This window comes from Rhododendron vialii, chromosome 13a (genome assembly GCF_030253575.1).
Source record: "Rhododendron vialii isolate Sample 1 chromosome 13a, ASM3025357v1".
NCBI classification, from domain to species: Eukaryota; Viridiplantae; Streptophyta; class Magnoliopsida; order Ericales; family Ericaceae; genus Rhododendron; species Rhododendron vialii.
Window position 1 is genome coordinate 31,893,428 of NC_080569.1, and position 19,915 is coordinate 31,913,342.

At 38.8% G+C, this 19,915-nt stretch overlaps 3 protein-coding genes across 8 annotated transcripts; 2 read left to right on the top strand and 1 right to left on the bottom strand.

The window, feature by feature from the left end:
• Positions 1-191: 191 nt before the first annotated feature.
• On the top strand, positions 192-11,369 carry LOC131314531 (pseudouridine-5'-phosphate glycosidase). Of its 6 annotated transcripts, none has more exons than XM_058343236.1 (14): positions 193-366; positions 1,728-1,839; positions 2,386-2,496; positions 3,990-4,072; positions 4,760-4,819; positions 4,938-4,998; positions 5,931-6,037; positions 6,135-6,212; positions 6,473-6,518; positions 6,607-6,727; positions 6,830-6,915; positions 7,563-7,646; positions 8,236-8,297; positions 11,256-11,369. In XM_058343236.1, exons 1-13 carry the CDS (start codon positions 295-297, stop codon positions 8,256-8,258), a joined length of 1,044 nt encoding a protein of 347 aa, XP_058199219.1. In that variant the 5' UTR covers positions 193-294; the 3' UTR covers positions 8,259-8,297; positions 11,256-11,369. The 6 variants fall into 6 exon arrangements, 5 of the variants coding, with proteins under 5 accessions (XP_058199220.1, XP_058199215.1, XP_058199219.1 ...); XM_058343235.1 differs by lacking the exon at positions 11,256-11,369 and adding an exon at positions 9,030-9,267; XM_058343237.1 differs by lacking the exon at positions 11,256-11,369 and having other exon boundaries at positions 192-366; positions 1,758-1,839; positions 8,236-8,598.
• A 748-nt stretch (positions 11,370-12,117) lies between these two features.
• Positions 12,118-14,476, top strand: LOC131314532 (scarecrow-like protein 3). The gene is made up of 2 exons (XM_058343238.1): positions 12,118-12,429; positions 12,769-14,476. The coding sequence occupies exon 2, from the start codon at positions 12,806-12,808 to the stop codon at positions 14,222-14,224; it is 1,419 nt and encodes a 472-aa protein (XP_058199221.1). The 5' UTR covers positions 12,118-12,429; positions 12,769-12,805; the 3' UTR covers positions 14,225-14,476.
• A 1,140-nt stretch (positions 14,477-15,616) lies between these two features.
• Positions 15,617-17,744, bottom strand: LOC131314533 (protein GAST1-like). Its single transcript, XM_058343239.1, has 4 exons — positions 17,467-17,744; positions 16,279-16,329; positions 16,122-16,155; positions 15,617-15,951 (listed from the first exon to the last, which is right to left on the bottom strand). The coding sequence occupies exons 1-4, from the start codon at positions 17,536-17,538 to the stop codon at positions 15,770-15,772; spliced, it is 339 nt and encodes a 112-aa protein (XP_058199222.1). The 5' UTR covers positions 17,539-17,744; the 3' UTR covers positions 15,617-15,769.
• Between the last annotated feature and the right edge of the window lie 2,171 nt (positions 17,745-19,915).

Consider the following 19,915-nt stretch of genomic DNA (forward strand, 5'->3'; position numbering starts at 1 on the left):
TATTTTCACGCTTCCACACTACTAGTACTTAAATTTGAAGTACTCCTTCCTACAAAGCAATGAAATGGTTATCAACTGCTTTGTTAGTTCTTAAAAATTTTGAACTTGAAGTAGTAATATTTATCAGGGGAAAAAAATTGTAGCGTTTGTTTGGAAAAAAGAAAAAGAAAAAGAAAAAGAAAAGGAAACATTAATAAATAAATAAAATCTCGTTTGGTCTACTTTTCCCAAGTTCCCAAATACGCAGGGGAGTAATATTTCTCTCTCCTCGTTCCGGTGTTACTGTATCAGAGAATGGCTTCTTCCGCCCTCTCAAGGCTTGTCAACCTTCAAAGACACTTTCAGCTTACGGGCTCAAACCGAAAGGTGATGTCAATTCATCGTTTTTTCTACATATATCCGTGTCTTTGGTGTTATACCCTTTTCATCTTACGTAAAAATCCATGTCCGATTGTGTACAAATTTACTTAGATTAGTCTCCTGTTGTTTCGCCTCAACTTCGGTTACGATGAGTCTTTGTTACATTCGTGACATGATTGGAGTAGGATTTTTAGAAATGGATTCCAATGAAATAAGCAAGTAATAGAAACCTCAAGGGTTGGCCTGGTGGTCTTGACTTTGAAGTTGGGACTTGGGTGTTTGTTCCATCCTAAGGTCTTAGGTTCGATTCTTCTTGCTAGCAACTCTTGCGACCACCTCACCCCACGTGTAAGCTTGTGAAATGGTTGTAGGAGGGGTTGTAGGAGTTAATCTGAGGTGCGCGCAAGGTGACCAGAGATACCCTGCATTACCAAAAAAGGAGAGAGTAAGTAATAGAAGCAAATACAGTGAATATTGGGCCCTGTTAGCTGAGGTGAAGCCAGGATTGTTGGATAGTGGGGTCGAAAACCGGGAAGAATTGGGTTAATGTAGGACTTGTGGTGAGATTTTTGGGGCCATTAAGACTTCTAATGATTGCGGATGGGAAATTTAGGACTTCATGTGATTAGGGTTAAGGTGTTAGGACTTCTTGTGAGGCTGTGGGTTCAAAATTTTGAAGCTAGGTTTATTCATGTTGTGGTGGGGACTTTGGGTCCAGGTTCCAACTCGATCGTGGAGAGTAGAATGAGTTTGGAAAATACATATGCTACTTCAACAATGTTGAATTGGGTGGGTTCAGTTGATCCTTTTGGTGTCAACCCACCTCTGCCCTTGCTTGTTAGAATTCCTGGAAATGTATTGGGTGTTATTGGAATTGGTTTGGGCATGTTTTTTTGTGTCTTTGGATGTAATCTCTTTTACTTTGTTTTATTGTGGAGAATGAAAAAAATATGAGAGTCGGTTTGGTATTATGGAATCCAAACCTTGAAAATGTTTTCGATTTAGTGGAAATTGTTTAGGCCTTTTCTTGGGTTATCAGAATTACTGTTCTTGTAACCTGTTTTACGAGAAAGCTGAAATGAATTTTTAGAGTGTGATTGCAACTTGGGATCCAAACTTTTTGGAATAGAAATTTGACGCAATTATAGATCAAAGTTTGGGCCAAGATGGCTTTAATCGTGAATTCGTGGCATGTCTAGGACGTTAGGCACTCGAAATAGAAAGAAAAAAAAAGAAAGCATTGATAATCCCTGTAATCCTATCATTTAGTCTAACAGTCAATTTTTTAGTTAGTCTTTTGGTTACAACAAGGGTAGTGATGTTGTTTTTGGTGGCATGATATTGATGGTAGATGTTTTGTTTCATAGGGCGGTAACGACGATGTGGGCATTGGCCAGGTAAAGTTATCAGCTGATGTTTCTGAAGCTTTATCACATGGAAGGGCAGTTGTTGCGCTTGAATCCACCATAATATCACATGGTATTCTCTGCTGCCTTCTGGCTCAGTTGGTTAATTTTCTATATTTGCTTATATTGGTTTGTGAAGAGTAGTTCCCCGAGGAACAACCTCTCAATATATGGCAGCAGGGAATTGGGCGATTAGCATGTCTATTTCATCATGGCAACTACTGGCACAATCTTGTTTTGAGGTTTTCATTGTTGCCAAAATTGTGTGGTATGGTCCAAAGAATCCTATAAACAGGAAAATGTTCCAAATTTTACGTAGCCCCAATAATTTATGCGTTGAATTCATTTCGTGTTTACTATTATCTGAAATGAGTCTGTTTTCTGGTGTCTACCGGGTTGTTGTGGAAAATGAAATTGCATGAGCCATTCTTTAACATGCGGACCAGTGTGAAATATGATTTCCATCATAAATACTACCCAATCTAATACCCTTTTTGTAGTCTGAATAAACCTAAGTCATGCAATTTTATATTTTGAATTTTGTTTGAACATGGATATATAGATTGGCAAACAAAACACATGTATCACTCTTGTAATTTTGTCATCGTCTGATCTTCAGGAATGCCTTATCCTCAAAATTTGGAAACAGCCAAGGAGGTGGAGGCAATTGTGAGGGAGAATGGAGCTGTCCCTGCAACAGTTGCTATTTTAGATGGTGTACCATGCGTAGGTGTTTATTTTTACTTGTTCTTTCAACTTTTCATTTTGTTTTTGGTCTGGGAATAAGGAATCAGGAAACAAAAAGTTAGGAAGACATAGGTACAATACAAGCTTAGAATCTAGATAATGTCAGAGATAAAAGCTAAAGGCAGGCAACTTTGAACACCACAGGGTTGAACTTTGGAACTAGAGATTTCCTAGACAAAAGTCAAAGGTTCAAGCAAGCTCTATCGATTGCTCTCCTGAGGCTTGAAGAGCTTGAACAACTTTTCCCACTACAATGCACCCATATTAAGGCCCATAACAATAGGTCCACTTATACAGCAATTCTGAGACTGAGACGAGAAGAGCTTAAAACAACTGTTCACCATTTTTATTGTTTGGTATTGCAAGAAGAGAATGAAGTTAATGTGAGAATTGAGATTATTTTGTTCTTGGAAGGGAGTGCTTGACCAAGCAGTGCATATTATGTGTTCCTGCAAAGGATTTGTTTCAACTATCGGAGTTATCTCACTTAACGAATTTTGTACCTTGATTGGCTCAGCATAGCAGTTTTGGTCTCACCCAAGTTTGGATGTGACTGACCATGTGCCTCAGATCCTTTGGTGTGGAACTGAGCCGGCTAAAAAGTGGTGGACAAACAACCTATACATCCCATACTATTTGAAATTGAACGTACCATGACTATGATCTCCCTTTTTTCAATGGAATCAGTTAAGTCCAAACGGGACAAAGATGTTTTTGGATATGCTAAATGTTTACGGCAGCACAACACTTGAAAAGCTTCTAGCGTCAACTTACGTAGCTCCCACTGCTCAACTAGAAAGTAAATAATTGAGTGTTCACAACCGATTGGATGCCAATGCAATGAGTGGTAGATATTTATTTTGAAAATCATAATAAATAACATCAAGAACAAGAATGGCATGATAGTATAATTGAAGACCTGGTATAACATCTCTATGGAAGCGAGCTCAGAAATGTCTCCATTGAAATTTCATTGTAATCTTTGACAATACTCATCATCCATCTCTAATATCGTGTCCACTGGATTGAGCAATGACTAAAAGCAGACTCCATTGTCCTATGATACCATCTTAATTGAGCAATTATGACAAGCAGGAAAACGTAGTGGAGCAACTCATGAACGGTTACAACTTACGAGTGACAGAATTGGCCCATGAATGCAAAAAATTGGTTATCTAGCAGTAGGGATTAATATGCTCAGCCCGACCTATTGGGTTTTGGGCGATGAAAGTCCTTCTGGGTTCTAATGTTAAATGGAATTTTTTTCAGTTACTTATAATAGGAAGATTGTCAGAAAAAGTGGAGTGAAAGACTTGTAGCATAACCTGTGGCCTGTGGCTGATTTAATTCTCATTGACCTTAGCCCTGCTGCATGAATTGAGATAGCAAGCTTCCCATTTTGTAGTTGTTTGCGTTATACCATTCTGAGTTCAGTTATGAGCAATTACTGTTCTAAAGTTGCAAAACCTGTTGCAGGTTTGAGTGCAGAAGAACTTGAGAGGCTGGCTATAATGGGAACCAAAGCTCGAAAGACAGCTCGCAGGGACATCACATATGTTGTGAGTAGACCTCGTAACACAATCAAACCATGGTCATGTCTTCTTTTATGATGCATGTGTACATTTTCATTTGGAAATCGTTTATGCCATTCGCATACCAGCTGCTTGGCTGAAGCGTACTGTCACTCCCAATGCTTGATTGACTTTTAACGCTGGAAAGCAGCACTTTTTAGGCTATAGTTACTTATCTATAATGCTACGGGTTGATGCTCTGAGAGGAAAACTAAAGATTCAGTAGTGTTCCAATTGAAGAGCTTTATCAAAATCTGCATGCAAGTTGCTGTAATTCTATTACATGTAATCGTCAATTAATAGTGGTCATTTAGTCTAATGTCTTAGAAACTGGCTTGTTTTCTTAGCTTCCTTGGTTCAATAGAGAGTTGTGAAAAGTAGAAGTCTTTGTACTTAGGTTGTGTTTTCAAGTTTGAGAATTTGTCTACGGATATCGTTTGTATGAGTGCTGATCGCTTGCAGTCAGTTGAGTGGTTCTCTCTATCATTTATCCACTTGTTGGTTTCATGTCTGGTTCTCTCTCAATTTTTTTTTACGGCATTGTGCAAATCCTGAAGTTAATCCTATCTATCTGCATCATTAAACAGGTCTTGCTATAGTATGTATTTTACAACTAGTATACACATATATGGATGACTAAGTTGAGCTGTGCTAACGTTTTTAAACTCTATATAGGTGGCAACCAGAGCGAATGGTGCCACAACTGTTTCTGCCACTATGATTTTCGCTTCTATGGTGAGTGCTCTAACCTTTTCACTTTTTGTCGATTTTTTCAATTTGATTTGTAAAAATAACCATGAACAAGATCCTTTGAATAGTGTTGCTAACATCAAGCAATTCAAAACTTCTGCAGGTTGGCATCCATGTATTTGTCACTGGGGGTATTGGTGGAGTGCATAGACATGGAGAGAATAGTAAGTACATTGATATGCATAATATACTCCTAGTGGAAATGTCAAATGTGGAACTAGGGTTTTTATGGCAAGAGAATTAGAGACGAGGAAAAAAAAAAATGGGTGTAGAAATCTAAGAAATGTAATCAGCCCCTTCACCCCATTCATAGTAGATACTGACTCCTCCTTTGCACAATCATGGGAGGTTGTACAATACCTCAGATCTTATTACATGTCTCCACTTTGCATCACCAACTTTTAGATGCCAGGTAGCAACTTTGGCATTCTGACACACTGTTCACAAAGAAACTAGATGCTTATCATATTACATAGGTTTTTTTTTTTTTCTCTTTCTGATCAGCATTATCATATTACATAGTTGAGCTGTTGAGGTTGTAAAAAGTTAGATCCATTGTGGTTCTGAACCTTTGATATGGATAAACAGATGGACTACATCAGTAGTCATGTTTCATGGAATCATGGCCATAAGAATCTCGTTATAGTTGTAACGTCATCCAACTCAGAACCACTTGGCAATGAGGGCAAAGGCGTCCAATGACTCCAACCTCATATACTAGTTTCAGAGGTGATAAAGTGCTCTTATGGCAAACAAATGGGGAATCGATGTAGACAATTTTGCCTAAAAGCCTCCGGACTCCTAACACAGATCCCAAGTGGCATTAAGTGGATGTTGAGGCATCCAACTCAAAATCAGTTAGCTCTAAGTGGAGTGGCCACCTGGGTTCATATGCTAGTGTACTTTTGGAGTTAACTGATGTGAGACGAGCTCTAACAACATGACATGAGAAGGCTTGTTTTTATAGGATTACACTGTGTAAATAGTTTAGACAAATCTCTTGGTCATTAGTGAATCATAAGGATCTCAGTTCCTGTAAATCATCTCTCTCTGACCTACGTTTATCTTCCTCTCTTTTTTTCCTTTTCTTTTTCAGCAATGGATATATCATCTGATCTTACAGAACTTGGAAGGACTCCTATAGCAGTAATCTCTGCTGGCGTAAAATCGATATTAGATATTCCCAGAACCCTCGAATATTTGGTATTTACGATTTCATCTTTTCATCTTCAAGTATCATGAGAAGAAACATAAGTTGACTTAATATACGATCAACTTCTGGTTTGTTGTGATGGTATAGGAAACTCAAGGAGTTTGTGTGGCTGCTTATCAGACCGATGAATTTCCAGCATTCTTCACTGAAACAAGTGGCTGTAAGGTACTTTCGTGCTGTATATCTCGCCTTATCTTATTATGCTCAACAGTTATTAATCCCTTTAATGATAGTTTAGTGTTAGTCTTTCAAGGTGATGCATGTAATTATCATAGGAACAATGTGTCTCAGCTGTTACGCCAGCTTTCAACTGGGGCCACAATCATTTCAATAGATGCAATTGCATCTCATATGAGTTTTCAACACCCCAATTCTGTTTAATTCTTGGCTTGCTGTAACTGTAATTGATGTCGAAGAAATTGTAGGCATCTTGCCGGATAGACACACCAGAAGACTCTGCTCGATTAATAGGCAAGTGGTAATCAATCCAATTCATCCTTGGTCGGTTTATAATGGTATTTTTAACTCCCTTTTTTAATTTATTTGTTTCTGATTGTAGTTGCAAACATGAAGCTCAAGCTCGGAACTGGTATTTTGATAGCAGTGCCAATTCCAAAAGAACATTCTGCTTCAGGCAGTTTGATCGAGTCTGCAATACAGAAAGCCCTCAATGAAGCTAGGTAAAGCAGTTTTATCAACTGGTAAAATTGTGAAATTCCATGTTGCTCTTCAACTGTTTTGGAGTTCCCTATATGCCTTACCTTTTCAACCTGGAACCACAGGGACAAGGGTATAACAGGCAATGCCGAAACTCCATTCTTGCTTGCTAGAGTGAATGAACTAACTGGTGGAGCTTCTTTGTCTTCAAGTATCCTTTACATGTACTTAAAAACGTATCGTTGTAATTTTAACATTGAAACTGTAAATTGGTCCCCCGGATTAGTTGGCCCATTGGGCCGGATACCAAACTATCAAAAAATTTGCACTTGTTTAAAGTACTTGAATTTCGTAGATGTCTATTGTTAAAACCTAAGAAGCATGGACATGTCAGTCTGCCTCCCCTGTCCTAGTCGGAGCATAGTTTTTGAGTATTTATTCAATGATAATTGTTTAATTTCTTCCTAGTTCCTAATACTATAATGTTTGCGTTGGTCTCTAATTAGATCCCCTTGTTTGATGGGAATGATTTTTGTATTTTATCCCTGGAAATAAATAAGTTGTATATATTTATTATTCAACGTATCCCCAACATTTCCGTGTATTAATTTTTGAAAAAAGGACGTATCTGCATGTCTGTGTCTTGTTGTATCGTATGTGTCCTGTGTCCCTTTCCATGCTTCTTATAGTTAAACATCAAACTAACCTTATGTCCCAATCAATTGGGTCGGCTACGTGAAATGTTTTTCACATATCTATTGTTGAACCAAACCAATTCTGTGGTTGAATTTCCTTCTAGAATTGTCATCAGTAATTGTGGTGTGTTTTATTGGGCAAATTTCCTTAGTGATTCCAAAGACATTGCTCTTGTGAAAAACAATGCGCTTGTTGGTGCCAAGATCGCTGTTAGTCTTGCTCAGATGGGAGAAGATGATCGCCATGGTGAATTTTTGTCCTTTTTCTTTGTTTGCTAATAGTCTACAAGAATATGTCATCTACTTATTCCCTGAGAAATGTGACTCTGGATCCATAAGCGCCGATTATACATGGCATGATATGTTCAGTGTTAAAGGAGTGTATCACTAGAAGGAAATCCCCTTTTTGTCGTGTACCTAAACTCTGCACTTCAATCATCAAAGTTTGATTATTCTTTCTGATATCTACTTTTGGACTTGCTCTAGCATGTACTCATAGCCATGAGTCGTAACCTTTCTTGTCGCGTTTTTGTGTGAAGTGAAATTGGGTTGTATTTCAGTGTCCTAATTCTTCGGCAGCAAATTTCACACGCAAGGGAACAAAACACTGAAAGGGTGGTTTTGGTACTCCCACTGGTCCATTTGATTTTTTTCCTCTTGTAAGGGTGAGAAAGAACAAATTTAGGGGCTTGATAGTGAAAATTTTATGAGTCAATTGTCCTCACCTTAAAGGGAATTGTTGTGAAGTTCCAGTTTGCCTCTTCTTTGGATTGAATGATTCATCATATCTTTCTTGGACTGTGTGTATAAAGCAAATTGTGTCTTATTTCTTGCAGGTGATACCAATTCAAAGTCATAGGCAATGGAATTGGTACGCGTTGAATCACTTATATGAGAAGTAAGAACCTTTTCTTTTGTTTTCTTCTCTGTTAGTGTGATTTAGAAAACGTAGAAACATAAAGAAAGTGTGTTTCAGAAGCCAACTTAGGAGAATTTTGTATGTCACTAGACGCTGTTAAACTGGCATGCAAGCTGGTTGGTTTATTTCTTTGTTTCAAGGTTTTGCTTCTAGTCCCTCGGTGGAGTTGATAACCTCTTGTAAGCTAGTAATCGGATTATTGCCGGTAAATTATACATAATGTCGTATGTTGACTTATCCTTTTTTGCTACTATATACACACTTTGGCATGTTGACTCTAGAACGAGCTGAAGTCACCTTGTTTTCATGGTTAAAACTTGTGTTTGCTAAAATTATTTGGCTTTTGGTGTTACAATTGCGCTCTCATACCCGACCCTGACTTGATTCTGGTTGTACTTACATATGTAGAGTTGGAGATGTTTCTAGTAATAGTAATTGTAATGTATATACATCTCGTTAACGCCTCAAGCCTCAAGAGTCGAGCAGGGTTTGAAAAAGCTCCCACACCCCTTGCAGCGTCGGCATAATGATGTTGCTGTCCGTTCTTAGATATTGTTATTTTTGTTTATTTTTCTTGATCTATGTACTTGAGAAACTATGTGGAAGTATGCAAGTTGAGTCGGATTCTGGTTTAGTTTTTTCCCTATACCAAATCTGACTTAGAAAAAAACGAGTTTCAAAATGAATTCTAACATGGTTTGTACATTGTAGGACGGGGTCAAAGGATGTTTGGGCGAGTCGTCCCGAATTCCTGTCACGGATTTGTTCAACCAACAAAGAAATTGGCAATATATCAATATATCTTGGCCAAAGGCTTTGATTGCACTTTTAAGTGATGTTTTTTGAGCAACAAAGAAATGTCGTTTATATTGCTTAAATTGGTACAAACTACACAGCTCATAGGCCAAAAATAGTTCAAACAACTAGTTAGCAGCATAAAGATGAACAAATGAAAAGCACATGCATAGGCTTACAACAGTATTTTAACAAGCTACAGAAAATAGTCAAAAACTCAGATACCGTTATCGATTAACCATCACATCCCGCTCAAGAATGGGTTTCGGAGAGAATTGAGATTTGTATCAAGCTAAAGTACTGTTTATGCCATTACGGGCTCACTTGATTCTCGAATAACTTAGGCGATTGGATAAGATGTTGATGAGACGGTCCAAAAAATCGCATTTTCAGGCTCGGGACTAAGCGCATCTAGAGAGCTGCTGCCATCCGGATCCAGTCCATATTTTATGGGCAAAGGGTCACGAATAAGCTGGACATATATCGTCAGATCCAAAAAAAAACAAAAAAACAAAGAAAGCTGGACTTCTTAAAATCAAAGACGTTCGTCGAAAATCCAATAACAAATCAGCCAAACTTGAAATTGACCCAAGAAATGGAGCTTTGCCAGCCTTGTCACTCTCAACTTAGGTGTCAAGAGTTAATTGTTTTCTAAGGATGGATGGTTTGTTTTTTTATGTAGTTGTGGTTGTTGGTCTTCCACGTGTGGATTTAAATTTGAAAACACATAAAAAAAAAAAATACTTAATCGAATTTATACGCTTATCTCTATCTATAATGGAAAAACATATGTACTTCGATCAAGTATAGTAGCTGATTCCCAGGGGCCAGGACCCAGATAAACTGAACCATTCGACGCACACTAACTCTCTGTAGTGCATGGAACACCTCGTCTTACATTGAAAGTCTACATTGATAATCTTGGATATGTAACAAATTACGTGAGCTACTACTAATACGTTGAGCTCAAGAATTTTGGACGATATGGTTAGGCCTCAACAAGTTACTGGACTACATGGAGAGGTACAGTGCACTCCTGCACTCCCCAAGTCCCATATGAATATATCTTGTTGTATGCTATGCTGATTAATGGAGTATTGTGCTAGGTTGTTGAAAATGATGACGACATGGAAAATTATTCAATTGTATAATATGTTATGCTTTGTGTGGAACTTAGGCTCCGTTCCGGAAAAGAAAGTAAGTAGTACTTATTTTTTAAGAAGGCAATTTAAAACTCAAAAATCATGTGCTTACGCAAATTATTTTCCTATCAATATGGATCTTGTTTGATAGATCTCATTGAGATCTTTAATACGGTGCAAAAAAAAATTGAAAAATTATTTTTCATTTACATTATTTTTGAGTTTGAAAATATGAAATAAGTACTTATTTTTTAAGAAGGTGTTCTGGAACGGGGCCTTAGGCCCGTTTAGTTGCATGGAAATGATAGAAAAATCAATTTTCTTGTAACTTTCTGCGTGTTCAGTTACCAATAAAATTGTAGGACTCCAAGCTTCAACTTTCCCACTGGAACAGACCTTGCCAAAATGAAGAAATTCTTATTTTTTTTGTAAGATTTCTTGTCAAGAGAACACACACAGGAAAATAAATTTTATTTTTCTTTACTTCACCTCACTTAACTTTTCTTGGGAACCAATTTCTCGCCCAATATTCCCGACAACTGAATAGGGCCTTAGGGAAAGTGAGAGAAAAGAAAGGAAAGTTAAAAAAAATTTCCCTCCAATCGTTTGGATTGAAAAGAAAGAGGAGAGATAATAAAAAAACTCAAGTTTTGTGAATAGTGAAATTTCTCACCCATTTTCCTCTTATTTTCTTTTTCCTCACTTTGCCATCATTTTCTTAAGTTCCAAAGAAAGCTTCGTTTTTCAAAATGTAGGCCACCATAGGACTCCACAAGTGGAGAAAAAAAATGTGATCTATCTAATTTTGGATGTTTCCTTAACCGACTTGTCTCTTTGTCTTAATATGAGAAGATAATACCAAGTTGGAGGTCTTTGGGCTTTGGAAAGAAAACAAGATTTGTGTTTTGGAATCATCTGGAGGGGTGGCTTTCTTGCATTTCCCCAAACTTGCCCCCACTAGGAAACAAACACGACTTCAGGCATTTTTTGGATTTGTTAGGGCTTGTTTGGAGTCAAGCAAGGATTGGGGAATATTAATGGCTTTTCGACAGCACTGATAGGCTTTGATTCCTTATCCAGCTTACGTGAAGACATAGAAAAGGCAGGAAAATAAGATGGAGAGAGAAAGAGACAAAGGTTTGGAGAGAGAGAGAGAGAAAACAAAATGCTTCTAGAGAGAGAAAGGGCAGGGCAAATGGTATCAGGACCGGAACGGCCGGACATTTAAATTGATGGAAGCACTGTTCGACCGGTTTAACTGTTGTATCAACCGGTTCACCATCCAACCGCTTACGAACATAGAAAACCCATCAAACCGCTTGTCCTAAGTGATACGAATTCAATATTACATTTGGCCTAACATAATTACTTAAAGCTCATTTTTTGGGGCACAACTAAATTTTTCATACCCGGATTAGCTATCTTGTTTATCATGCTCGGATAATCAATTAGAGTTTGATGACTCTAAAAACCCAAGATATATACGGATTCAAATATTTTCAATAAACAGTCCCTTGCGGATTGTTTGCTGACAGGATAAAGAGGTGGATATGTTATCACTCTGAATAGTATATTCGAAATACTTGTGTTTGTCACTTAAAAATAGATCATGAATATAATATCCATTAATTATTATGTTCTCTCACAGACGGATATAATGATAGAGGGAGAGATGATATTATTATATTTGCTTTCATATCCATCAAAAAACAAACCAAGCATATACATATCTCATCTTTTATAAATTACTCAAACAAATCATCTATATTACTCTCTCTCACTGAACCGGTTCAAGAACCACCTGGACCGGGTTCATCTAACGATTGGTGGTGCACACGGCACAGCAAGTGGCTCTTCTTTTCACAAATTCCATATTCCTCTGAAAGGAGGATGAATCCAAAACAGTAACGACAAGTCCAAACAAACAACCCCCCACACATTGTCGACTAACGTACTCCTCCCCAAAACAAAGTCATTCAAAACAAACCATTATCTCTTTTTAATTGTCCAGCAGATTGCTTTCTCTCTCTAGAACAGAATCCTGGAGAAAAACCGGAAGAAACGTCTGAACAGATTCACACGGAGATATGTCAGAGTGGATTGTCTTGGGGCTTTTGATGGGTTTTTGGTGAATTGAAAAACCCAGCAAGGGATTTGTGGTCTTTCTGCTGTTGGTGAGTTCTTGAAAAACCTGTGTGTTTTGTGCTTTGATGATTGCTTTTGTGAGTCTTATCTGAACCATTGCGATAACTGATACCCAATTGAATTTGTTTGTTATTGCATTTCTTGGCTCTAATTGGGGTGTTTCCCCTTGTAGTTGAACCAAACCCTCAATTTGTTTTAACCTGTCTTCAATTCTCTCACTTTGGCTTAGTTTTCTTTATATTTTGTGGAAAGAAGCAGCAAAAGGAAGTCATATCCTCGTATATCTCTTGCGAATTCTCCAATTGCATAAGACTTTGAGAAACCATCCAATACCTTAACTTTGCTCACATTAGTAGTGTTGTGTGAAGGTTCCTATCTTTTGGTTCCCAATTTATATATCCACCAATGTTTCAAGATGATGGGTCTTCATCTGTGACTTCATCCCCTCTCCAACCCTTTCCCATGATGTCACTCTCACCTGGCTTCGGATCACCGTACCCGTGGCTCAGAGAGCTCAAATCCGAGGAACGAGGCCTATATCTGATCCACCTCTTGCTTGCTTGTGCAAATCATGTAGCCTTGGGAAGCCTCGAAAATGCGAATGTTACCCTTGACCAAATCTCCCAACTTGCCTCTCCCGAAGGAGATACGATGCAGCGTATCGCAGCATACTTCACTGAGGCACTTGCCGAACGGATTCTCAAACATTGGCCTGGTATTTACAAGGCCCTCCATGCTACTAGAATTTCTTCGGTATCAGAAGAAATACTCGTTGGGAAGCTGTTTTTTGAATTGTGTCCATTTCTAAAGGTGGCTTTTGTGGTTGCAAACCAAGCTATAGTTGAAGCCATGGAAGGGGAAAAGATGGTTCATGTAATTGACCTAAACGCCTCAGAACCTGCTCAGTGGCGTGCGCTTCTTCAGGACCTGGGTGCTCGGCCTGAGGGCCCGCCTCATTTGAGAATCACGGGGGTCCATCAAAAGAAAGAGGTTTTGGAGCAAATGGCTCATATTTTGACTGAAGAAGCCGAAAAGTTGGATATTCCGTTTCAATTCAACCAAATAGTTAGCAAGTTAGAGGATATTGATGTTGAAAAACTTCGTGTCAAAACTGGGGAGGCTCTAGCGATTAGCTCAGTTCTACAATTGCACACCCTTTTGGCAAATGACGATGAACTCCTGAGAAAAAAATCACCATTGACAGCAAAGAATGCAAATGGAGTAGTTAACTTGCAAAAAACCCTCCAAATGAACCAAGAAGCTTCTGGGAAATTGCTTGACAAAGAATTGGTTAATGGGTATAGTCCAGGTCATGATTCGGCTTCTTCATCGCCTCTATCTTTCAACTCTTCAGCACGGATGGATAGCTTCCTTAATGCGTTGTGGGGGTTGTCTCCAAAAGTCATGGTGATATCAGAGCAAGATTCAAATCACAACGGATCAACACTCATGGAGAGGCTCTCAGAATCGTTGTACTTTTACGCCGCCTTGTTTGATTGTTTGGAATCTACTTTGCCTAGAAGTTCACCAGAGAGACTCAAGGTGGAGAAGATGCTATTTGGAGAGGAAATTAAGAACATTATAGCGAGTGAGGGAATGGAAAGGAAGAGCAGACATGAAAAGCTTGAGAAGTGGATTCAGCGGCTTGATTTGGCTGGCTTTGGGAGCGTTCCGTTGAGCTATTATGGTATGCTGCAAGCAAGGAGGTTGTTGCAAAGCTATAGTTGCGAAGGGTACATGATCAAGGAAGAGAATGGCCGTTTGATGGTTTGCTGGCAAGATCGATCTCTTTTCTCAGTATCAGCTTGGCGGTGTAGGAGGTAGACCTTTGATCATTTACCATATACCATTTGCATTTTTTTTCCCCCTGTTTGCTTTTATTGTACGACAGAATCTCGTTAGGTCTTGAAATTGATAGGGTCAGGTTGATTTGTTCATCGCTTGTGAGCTAACCTACATCATATAGTGGTTTCTTTCCGTGGTTTTTGTTAGGAAAATGAAGCTGTTTGTTCTCTATGGTTATATCCTTTGTAACACTGCATTATTTTTTTGATTCAATGCATTGTATTTTTTCCAGTTTTGTTGACTGACAAGACTGAAATAGCTGATATTATGGCTATTTGATTCTTAGAACTTTACTGCACTATGAAGACTTTGGGGCCTGGAAATTTGTCATATAAAGTCTCAGATTTGAATTCATGCTTAGTTGAAGGGCACAAAAGTAATATTGCACCAATGCGACCTAGTGGTCCCGGGTTGGAGTTTCTGAAACAACCTCTCTACTTACGAGGTAATCTTGCAGTACCAGGAGCTTGTTGCACTGGATGGACTTTTTTGAGTCTCTAAGAAATTGCTTAGTTGACGACTTACTCCCACCGCATGCGAAAATGACCAGAAAACCGTCATTTATTGGAGTTGATTGATATATTTCAAAATGAAAGAGAGAAAAATAAATCATGGATCCACTAATCCATATTTTGCTGGTGGTTAAAAAAGTAAAATTCGATCAAAAATTGGTTGATCCGGCTACTTCTCATGGACGTTCTTCAATTGTTGGGTTTACTTAGTGAATTATATAATTAAAGTTATTAAACATATATAACTAATTTGTCAAAGTGGTCTACTTCCATGTTTGGTTACTCATAAGAAATGAAAATCTAAGATGGCATAGGCGTGCCATGAAACACAGATAGCTAGTAAAATGGGATAAGTGTTAGTTTTGGTACCAAAATTGGGGGTGCATGTATGGTTCCCGCCTCCTTCGTCAAAAAGTATTGTCCCGTCACACCACACTACTATTTATAGGGGATCTTGCCGGATCTACGTCGGGACCGAAGCTAAGATCCTACCACATGTGGGTGGTATTAGGAGAATGTTCCGCCCCAATGAGGGGCTATGGGGAACCCGTCATTTGTTAACTGCTAGTTGATTGTTTTTCTTTAGTTATCAATTGTCCCTAAAGTTGAAACTATTAGGAAATGGTCCAACAATGTATATGAAGCTATTCATTCCTTGCCGAGAAAAAAGAAGAAGAAGCTAGTCATCCCCTCCCTCCAGTTCAACCCCATCTTGTATGTAGAGACGCAAATACCAAGAGGAAAAAGTAAAATGCAAACAGAGAGACTTGAATCAAGACTCTCCTAATCCTCGTTTTGTTACCATGTTAAATTATCAAATGCCTCAAAAGATTAAGTTGTTTGGAAGTAGACCCAACAATTTATATCGAGCTATTAAATACTTTCAATTATGATTAAATAGAAATCAATTCAAGGACATAGAATTAAATGTGCAGGAAACAGAATGATAAGCATAATACAAGCAAGGTAGGTTAAGGTAGGTAGCCAGGAGTAGTTGTGTTAATTTCCACTTTCAAGGGCATTTGGGTCCTCCTCTCTGGGTCTTCCAGTTATTGTAGCAAGGGCAAACCTGCTTGTTTCCATAGGTTCCCGGAGGCACACACAGGCATTTAGCACAACACTTCTGGCAGAAGAACATGCATGGCTTCTTGTACGCCGTCTTCGAGCACCGACCCGCGCACCGCCCTCCGCACTCTGTGCCCAACCAACAAGGTTCAAAAAAACTCGTTTCGTTATATGCATATAAACGGAAACATTTTCGAATCGATGAGTGCATTTAATTGGAAAACAAAATTTTCAAACTATCTTGCGAAAACTGTATTTTAAAATCAGTAATAAACATGGCCTAAATTTGCTTAACCTACCTTGAGGTCTGAGGCTGCCTTGGGTGACTCCATACTGTAATCAAAGAAAGGGGGGAAATTTAACAAAACTTAAAAATTAAAAAAGTGTTAGAAATGCATGAATAATAGAAAAACCATGATATAGGAATGTGACAGCATTTGAAGGAGTCTGTCTCACCAGTTGGTTGTTCCCTTGGAGCTGAGACACTTCAATTTGTAGGTCAGATGCCTGCAGAATCCAAGTGGAAGCAATTAATCAATGAACATGTTTTTCTTTCTGCATTCCGGGTTTAGACCGCAAGAAGCAGTCGCAACTCGGCCGCCCGTCTCAATTATTAATGGGTCAGGTTTGCGAAAGTGTCTTCCCGATTAGATACTTTTCTTATTGGTAAAAGTCTGTTAGCAAATCTACACCATTAGAGCACTTTTGGACAGCCAGGGATTGCACGGACTGTCCTCTGCGGTCCAAAATCGCGTGTACTCATATTTCATTCATCAAAAATTCTATATGTACCGACCAAAAATATAGGGAAACCGTACCGACAGCCGTGCGCGGCCGTCTCCGGCCACCGGAAGGCCGATCCGAGCCGTCCAAAAAAAATTTTAAAAAAAACCAAGGGGCCTAACGCGGGAATCAACGGCATCCGATGTGTGTAGGGTGCTTGATCTAAAATAGGGTGTTTAGATCAAGCACCCTACACACATCGGATGCCGTTGATTCCCGCGGAGGGCCCCTCGGTTTTTTTTAAAAAAAATTTTGGACGGCTCAGATCGGCCGTCCGGTGGCCGGAGACGGCCGCGCGCGGCCGTCGGTATACCATCGGTATGCTCCGGTTGGTGCAAATAGCACCACTCTTCATTCATTGTTGAGAATTTGGAATGATTTTTTTCCCCAAAAAAGTTCAAGAGATGAGTTTGGACAACCATACAATTTCATGTGCGTTCCTAAAAATGAGAACCGAAAACAAAAACTATACCGAACCAACCTAGAGTTGTGCGCGCGTGTTTGGGCCAAGGATCCTCTGTACCGAATTTGCCAATACCCACATTGTAGTGCATTTTCATGAGCAAAATCATGTTTTCAGATTTCTATGTTTTGAGATTCTCATGACCGAAAATGCCTTGTAACATATATATGTGCACATAGTTTTCGTTAATGACTTTGGACCATGTGTGTTTGGGCCAAGGATCACTTGTACTGAAAATCTCCTGTTTTAGCGCATTTTCAGCGACAGGATTATCTTGAGATTCTGATGGCTGAAAATGAACTCGAACGTTAGGCAATTACAATTTTCAATCGGAAATGAGGATCTTTGTCCGTGTGTTTATGCGGTTGTGAGAGAGATCAAATTAACATTCAAGTTACCTGGAGCTTTTCTGCAAGTGAAACAACCATCAATACAGAGAACAAAATCAGTGCAATTTGTTTCCTATCCATTGCTTAGTTTGCGCAGAAGAAGACAAAGAAAGTGAGAGCAATAATGGAATCAAACTCAGAGAGAGAGAGAGAGAGAGAGAGAGAGAGAGAGAGAGAGGTATGGTAGTGATCAATGTAGTAGGAAATAGAGGTATTTATAGACGTGTACCTATTTCTCAACTGGATTCTTTTTGGGGTAACTGATTTCTCAACTGGACAGTGTTAAACACTGGTACATAGACAGCTAACCTTTTTTTGTTTTTTTTATATCAGGATGTCCGAATCAGTTTGCGCATACCTCGACTAATTTTAGGGCCCTGAAGTCTGAAGATCCTGGTGGCTCCAAGATTTGGAATGCTTGGCCTCCGTGAGAATGAAACCCGTGACCTCATGGAAGAGCACTTATTGTTTTCTCACAACTACTTGGCCAAACCCCTTGGCAGTGGCGGAGGGACATAGAGACAATGGTGGGCAGCCGACCACACTGGCTGCCAAATTTTTATTGAGATAGGTATAATTTTTATCCCATTTTTATTAATTTGACCCACTTTAAAATTTATTTTGCCCTGGCCCATATAAGGTTTTGTAGTTGGAAAAAAAAGGAGTCAAAATAGAATCTCCACCCACAAAATTTCCAAACATAACGCTAGTTTGTTTGTTTCTTAAAACAAATAAGGGTTTTGTACGTGAATTACACATAGTTTAAATTTCTGACCCCACTTATCGAAAGTCCTGGCTCCGCCACTGCAGCCGTTGGAGTTCAGGTAAACTTCTATTGGATAGTCGTCTTCTATGACCCTTCAATCTTTCTAAAAAAACAACCAACCAGAGAGAGAGAAGCCATGTGGGCAGGCAGGTAGATAGGGTTGAATGAATCAAACTAGTAGAAAATTTGGTTCATAATTTACCGTGTAGAATTTTACTCGAGCTTGGTTTGTTACATGAAAAACTAAGCTTGAAAAGATGCTTATAAAGTTCGGTACGTTTTCAAACTCGTTAGTTTAAGGTTGCCACGGAGATCAATATTAGTCATTATATTCGGAGATTTCATGTTCAACTTCTGCCGGCAATGCCTTGATTTTAGATGTCTGAAGCGGGAAGTCGGCAATGCCTTGACTTTAGATGTCTGTAGCTAACGGACAAGTCTCGATACATGGTGTTAACCCTAGAGGTGCCGGCGGAACGTGACTTCACTTTCGAAGCAGTTTCTTATCATCACCAAGAAAAAAAAAACCAAGTTCAAACACCCATAGTCAACTCGTTAAGGTCGTACTATCAAAACATTAGAGCTGCCTCGTGATCGAAAGACTTAAAGCTTGTTTGAGATTGTTTAAAACAAATTAACCATAGGTGAAGACATTTTTAAAGTTCATTTTGTCCAGGAAGAAAAAAAAGTGAGGGTAAAATTGTTTATATATTATTTCTCCCATATCAAAAGAAATTGAAACAAACTTTGTTTGGAAACTATAAAAAAGAAAGGAAAGAAAAGAAAATTTAAAAAAAAAAAATCGCTCCCCTTGTATGGTTTAGAAGGAAAGCGAGAGGAAAATAATAAAACTACGCACAATAGTCAGTATATTTTTCTTTACATTTTCTCACACCTTTCTTCTTAACCATTTTCCTTTCATTTTCACAAGACTTCAAAATGTAAAAACCTTTTTACCCACATAGACTGATTAATTCAAGGGGTCAATCTCACTATTCACCATTCGATGCCTCAGTTAAATTCGCTATACAAATGTAAAATCCGCCCACCACAACCAAAATGTGAAAATTAGGGAACAATGATTGAGCCATTTTTAACAAAGGAAACAGATTAATCCAGAAGATAGAACATATAACGTCAATGCCACCCAAACTTTTTAACTCAGGTGTTTGGGTCAAGTTGTATGCATCTCGACAGGGAGCCCAATTAAAGCACTAAAACTCTGTATAGACTAACTCCAAAGAAGTTGATAAAATCTTGAAAGTTTCGAATCTAAGATCTTAGGAGAGAACAAACCTCTAAATCCCAAGTCTTGGTCATCAAGTGATTCAAGCTTGGGCGACTGATTATGAAGAAGCTGTAGTGTCGTCAGGGAAAGGACCCGTGAAATATCGTGGTGACTCTATGCTCGGGGCGCATGTGTTCACAAGGGGAAAGACTAGTGGAATACCATGATGACTTTGGTCACTAGAGAAAAGATTCATGACATATCTTGGGGACTCTAATGCTCAACCCCTCCCGAAGGCGCGAGAGTGGAGAGATTGTAAAACCCCATCCCAATTATAAGTCTACATTGTTGATTTTGGGTATATAAGAAACATTTTAAGTTACTACTTGTATCTTGGGCTTAAGTGTTTTGAGTTTGTAAGACAGGGTAGCGGACAGGACCAGGGGGCGTGTTGTGCGCACGGT